The following is a 6,427-nucleotide window of genomic DNA, read 5'->3' as shown; positions in this document are numbered from 1 at the left end:
GACACGCCACACAAATAATCAAATACCGCATACCGGAGCATCCAAGCATAAAGGCAAGCTAATCTAAGCATACCGTACGATCACTAAGCAACAAGCTAAAATACATCAACAAACATAAGTTCACCAACGACGATGTGAACAACGCCAAATAGCTACACTCGGAGGGTTAGCTACATCACAACAATACATCAATATATATAACAATTTATATATAAACGCCCAAGGTTAACCCCTTAATCCAATACCGAAAACCAAATATCACAACGAAGATTGGCCGAACAACCCGAGCCTTAGTGAATTCGCACAACCCGATATTCACTTCTTCACCAATTCGACAACCGAGGTTGGCCGAACTACCCGAGCCTTAGTGAATTCGCACAATTCGAGATTCACTACCTCACCAACAAGATGACCGAACAACCCGAGTCATCATGAATCCGCACTACCCGAGATTCACTACCCAAAATATTATGCATACGAGCAAACCGATATTCATTTCCCACACCATAACCCACGCCGTTGGGGTTATAACTCCAAATCACAATCCATGTGATATCGTACACACAAGTGTGCAACTCGCCAACGGTGGTCAACCAAAACGCACAACCGTGCCAATTGGACATATTACAAGTCCATAAAAATTCACCTATATGTGAAGTGAGCTCTATAACCGAGAACCACTTCACCCGACCCGCACCCATCCTACACATACATATGCACATAGGATATTAACACTCACCTTGTCGTCTTGATGAATGCTTCCAAGTAATCCGCAACTCGTCAATGGAAAGTACCTATTCCTTTATCACAATTACAACAACACACTTAGAGTGGATTTACAACCAACACAATTCGACACTTAGTGCAAATTCGACCAATTGCACTCATAAACACAAAACGCATCCAAACTAACCAATAATCACTAATCACAAGTGAACATGGTTCTAATATGCCAATGAACCCAATCTTAAGTGTTAAACACTTATCAATCTCAAAATCACCCAAAAACCCTAATTTTGACTCAATTCCAAAATTAGTCTTTCAAACACACAAAAAGGGTTCCAATACTTCCATAATCACTAAACCTAGTGATTAAACCCAATTACAAGTCCATAATCATAACCAATTTGTTCACCAACCCAAAACTCACCATCAATAACAATAAACCCGATTACTAGCATCAACAAACTCACTTCAAGAGTTTAAATGGGTTTCTCTACAAATCAAGTTCAAACCCTAACTTTGAATATCAAAATCAACAATGAAATTCGGAGTTAGAACTTACCACAATAACCAAAACGTAGCTAGGAACGAGGTGAACAACTTAAACACTTGAGCTTTTGATCAAACCAAGCTTCTTCTTCTCCAAAACCCCAAATCTCTCTCTAGAATTCTCCCCCTCTCTCTAGAATAGTTGGGAGTGATGAATGGATGTGAAAATGATCCAAAAGTGGATCCAAACCAGCTGATAAGGCCTGAGATCCAGCCTCAAGTGAAAAGACCAAAAAGCCCTTCATTAAACTTAAAATAGAAAAAGGCAGAATTCTGTCGCTGGGCATGTGCGCGGCGCGCACACCTTATGGTGCGCGGCGCGCACCCATTTCTGGGCAGATTCTGACCTTTTAAGTTTTATACTAAGCTTCATCCACTATACGTACATCATTTAAAACTCTGTGTGCCATAAGAATTGGGGTCTTACAGGATTCTAGCCTTTAACAAATTAATTTTTCATAAGAAAGTTAGGGTAATCAATTATTAAAGGACCAATTATTAAAATACTAAAATAACTTTGTTAATTTTGTAGATGTCACCCAATGTAACTACACCCGTTCACCACCTTTCTCTAAGATCTGTCTTAGAGAAGGAAAAACTCAATGATACGAACTTCTTAGACTGGTATCGTAATTTGAGAATTGTTCTCAAAGTCGAAAAGAAGTCGTATATACTTGATGGACCCGTTCCCGAGGAACCCCCTGCTAATGCCACTAAGAGCATCCGAGATGCTTGGACTAAGCATATGGATGACTCCACAGAGGTAGCATGCCTCATGTTAGCCACTATGATTCCAGACTTGCAAAAGGACCTGGAACATCATGATGCCTTTGAGATGCTTAAGCAGCTAAAGGAAATGTTCCAGCAACAAGCTAGGCAACAACGTTTTGAAACTGTCAGAGCGTTACACGCATGCAAGATGACAGAGGGGACATCTGTAAGCTCTTATGTTCTAAAAATGAAGAGCTACATAGATCAATTTGAGAGGCTTGGATCTTCCATTGGTCCTGAGTTGGCAATAGACTTGATCCTCAACTCACTACCAAAGTCATATTACCAGTTCGTCTTGAACTACAATATGAACAATTTGGAGAAATCTATCTCGGAGTTGCATTTAATGCTTAAGACTGCCGAGAAGAATATTCCATCCAAAACCTCTGAAGTCCTCATGATTCGGGAAGGAAAAATCAAGAAGCCACAAGCCAAAGGCAAAGGTAAAGTCAAACCTAAGAGTCAGGGCAACTACAAAGGCAAAAAGTTTGTCCCAAAGGATTCTGTCAAGAAGAAAGAAAAACCTGCCAAAGATGCCACTTGTTTTCATTGTGGAGAAATTGGTCATTGGAAGCGAAACTGCCCGACTTACCTTGCAGAGCTGAAGAAGACAAAGGCTAGCAATGCTAGCACCTCAGGTATCTATATGATAGAACTATTTGCTTTCTCTAGTAATTCATGGGTATTTGATACTGGTTGTGGAACTCACATTTGTAATAATGTGCAGGGACTAAGAAAGATTAAGAAGCTGAAACCAGGCGATTTGGTATTGCATGTTGGCAACGGAGCACATGTTGCAGTCGTAGCAATAGGCACTTATGAACTTTTATTGCCAAATGGCATGTATTTAATATTAAATAATTATTATTATGTCCCTAGTCTAACTAGGAACATTATTTCAGCTGCACGTTTGTATGAATCTGGTTACTCGTATGCTTTTCCTAATGGTAATATTTCAGTTTTCAATAAAGATGTTTTTTATTTTGAGGCACGGCCTCACAATGGCATATATGAAGTTGACATACAAGATTCATCCAATAATAGTTCTATGTATAACATAAACACCAAAAGATCCAAGCATGACTTGAATCAAACTTATCTATGGCATTGTTGTCTTGGTCACATAAACAAGAAACACATAACCAAACTCCAATCTGATGGAATTTTAAAATCAACTAACTCTGAGTCATTTGATGTATGTGAATCTTGTTTAAGCGGGAAGATGACAAAGGCACCTTTCTCCGATTCTGGAGAAAGAGCAAAGGATCTTTTGGGACTTATACATACCGATGTATGCGGTCCTTTTAGAACTATGTCAAGAAATGGTGAAAGATACTTCATTACATTTACTGACGATTTCAGTAGATGTGGTTATGTTTACTTATTGAAACATAAACATGAGGCATTTGAAACGTTCAAAGTGTTTCAAAATGAGGTTCAAAATCAGCTAGGCAAAACGATAAAGGTTCTTCGATCGGATTGAGGAGGTGAGTACTTGTGTCAAGAGTTTGATGATCATCTAAAGAATTGTGGAATTATTTCACAACGCACTCTACCCGGAACACCACAACATAATGGTGTTTCTGAGAGGAGGAATCGAACCCTACTTGATATGGTTCGATCTATGATGAATCATACTTCACTTCCTCCATTCTTCTGGACCTATGCCTTATTATCTGCTGCTCGCATATTAAATATGGTACCAACCAAAAAGGTTAATAAGACACCATACGAGTTATTGCATGGAAAAGTTCCAAATTTATCTTATTTGAAAGTTTGGGGTTGCGAAGCTCATGTTCGACAAGAAGCTTCCAACAAACTTGATCCCAGATCTATCAAATGCATTTTTGTGGGATATCCAAAGGATTCTATGGGATATTATTTTACAATCCTACCGAGAACAAAGTGTTTGTTTCTAGACACGCTACTTTTCTAGAAAAAGAGTTTCTATTAAATAAAGCAAGTGGGAGTAATGTAGAACTTGAAGAAATTCAAGAATCACAAAATATCACACCTAAGGTTGGCACTAGCTATCAACAAACTGTTGAAGAACCTGAACAATTGGTTGCTCAGGAACCTGAAGTAAAACAAGACATTCGTAGATCTAGTAGACCTCGTCATAGCCCCGAAAGATATGATGAAATTTTCTTGGTGGATGAAAGTAAGCCCACTAACTACAAAGATGCTACATTAGATCCTGAATCTAAGAAATGGCATGAAGCCATGAATGAAGAGATGCAGTCCATGTATGACAACGAAGTATGGGACTTAGTTGATCTACCTCCTGATAGCAAGGCTGTTGGGAGCAAATGGATTTTCAAGAAGAAAACCAATATGGACGGAAATGTACATACATTTAAGGCAAGACTAGTGGCGAAAGGTTTCACTCAAACTCATGGTGTTGACTATGACGAAACTTTCTCTCAAGTAGCCATGCTAAAATCAATTAGAATACTCATCGCCATAGCCGCATATTATGACTATGAGATATGGCAAATGGATGTCAAAACCGCATTCCTTAATGGATACTTAAGTGAAGATGTCTATATGGAACAACCAGAGGTTTTGTAAATCCTAAGTATCCTAATAAAGTGTGTAAGCTTAAAAGAGCCATTTACGGATTAAAACAAGCATCTAGAAGCTGGAATCTTCGTTTTGACGAGAAAATAAAAGAGTTTGATTTTATCCAAAATGAATATGATCCATGTGTTTACAAAAGGGCTAGTGGGAGCATAGTAGTATTTTTAATCTTATATGTAGATGATATACTACTTATTGGAAATGACATCCCAACTTTACAAAAGGTAAAGTCTTGGCTTTGGAAGTGTTTTCAAATGAAAGACCTTGGCGATGCTGCTTATATTCTAGGAATAAAAATTCATAGAGATAGATCAAAGCGGCTAATCGGCTTGAGCCAAAGTGCATATATTAAAAAGGTTATAAAAAGATTCAAGATGCAAGATTCCAAACGCGGATTTTTGCCAATGTCACATGGTACAATATTGAGCAAGTCTCAAAGTCCTAGCACAAATGATGAGCTTAGACGAATGAATGGAACTCCATATGCTTCTGCAATTGGATCCATTATGTATGCCATGTTATGCACAAGACCAGACGTATCGTATGCTTTGAGCATGACGAGTAGATACCAACAAAATCCGGGTGAAAGCCACTGGATGGCTGTCAAGAACATCCTAAAGTACTTGAGAAGGACTAAAGATATGTTCTTAATTTATGGTGGTGTGGAAGAAGATCTTATTGTAAAGTGCTACACAGATGCTAGCTTCCAAACTGATAGAGATGATTCACGATCACAATCTGGATATGTCTTTATCTTGAATGGAGGAGCTATAACTTGAAAAAGTTCTAAGCAGAAAGTAGTTGCACAATCTACTACCGAAGCTGAATACATTGCTGCATCGGAGGCAGCACAAGAGGCTGCGTGGATGAAAAAGTTCATTGCTGATTTAGGGGTGATGCCAAGCATAGAAGACCCCATAGAAATATTTTGCGACAACAATGGTGCTATTGCTCAAGCAAAAGAACCTAGATCGCATCACAGCACCAAACATATCCTTAGAAGATTCCACTATATACGACACATAGTGGGAGACTGATAATTCTAAAAACGAACATATATTTCATAGCATTATTCCTCAAGAAAGACAAGCTTTTAGTTACAATTGTTCTATTTACAAGTGATATTCGTTTAAATAATAAAAGGTGAAGACAAAAAACAGATTCGACGAATTGAAGACGCAAACGACCAAAAAGCTCAAAAGTACAAAAGACAATCAAAGAGGTTCCAATTATTGATAAGAAACGTCTCGAAATTACAAGAGTACAAGATTCAAAACGCAAAGTACAAAATATAAAATTGTACGCAAGGACGTTCGAAAATCCGGAACCGGGACTAGAGTCAACTCTCAACGCTCGACGCAACGGACTAAAAATTACAAGTTAACTATGTATATAAATATAATATAATATATAATTAATTATATTAATTATATATATATTATATATATATATTATAAACCGTCGGTAAACAAAGAGCCAAACTCCTCTGAGCTGTAAAAGTAAACTCCGCGACTCGCGGAGTTTGAAGGCAAAATTGGCCGCGAGTCGCGGAGCCCCAAAATGAAAAACTGCCTATAAAGCCAACCGAATTCTGATCGCAAATCATCATCTTTTTTTCTCCTCATTCATACGATATATTTATATTTATAATTTATATTTTAATTTTAATTTTAATTATAATTCTAATAATAAGGGTATGTTAGCAAATGTTGTAAGGGTGTAAGTCGAAATTCTGTCCGTGTAACGCTACGCTATTTTTAATCATTGTAAGTTATGTTCAACCTTTTTACATTAATGTCTCGTA

At 37.7% G+C, this 6,427-nt stretch overlaps 1 protein-coding gene across 1 annotated transcript; it reads left to right on the top strand.

Moving 5' to 3' along the window:
• Positions 1-1,804: 1,804 nt before the first annotated feature.
• Positions 1,805-4,614, top strand: LOC139870495 (uncharacterized). The gene is made up of 2 exons (XM_071858289.1): positions 1,805-2,990; positions 4,022-4,614. Exons 1-2 carry the CDS (start codon positions 1,805-1,807, stop codon positions 4,612-4,614), a joined length of 1,779 nt encoding a protein of 592 aa, XP_071714390.1.
• Positions 4,615-6,427: the final 1,813 nt, after the last annotated feature.

Source organism: Rutidosis leptorrhynchoides, chromosome 10 (assembly GCF_046630445.1).
Source record: "Rutidosis leptorrhynchoides isolate AG116_Rl617_1_P2 chromosome 10, CSIRO_AGI_Rlap_v1, whole genome shotgun sequence".
Taxonomy (NCBI): domain Eukaryota; kingdom Viridiplantae; phylum Streptophyta; class Magnoliopsida; order Asterales; family Asteraceae; genus Rutidosis; species Rutidosis leptorrhynchoides.
The sequence above is the reverse complement of the archived record's forward strand: the minus strand, read 5'-3'. Positions and strand labels throughout refer to the sequence as shown.

What these genes read in the sequence shown, in the direction of transcription:
- LOC139870495 (XM_071858289.1), top strand. Translation starts at nt 1,805, where the DNA reads ATGTCACCCAATGTAACTACACCCGTTCACCACCTTTCTCTAAGATCT. An exon ending in CTCGTATGCTTTTCCTAATG is followed by an intron (nt 2,991 to 4,021) that starts GTAATATTTCAG and finishes GGAGTAATGTAG; the next exon opens with AACTTGAAGAAATTCAAGAA.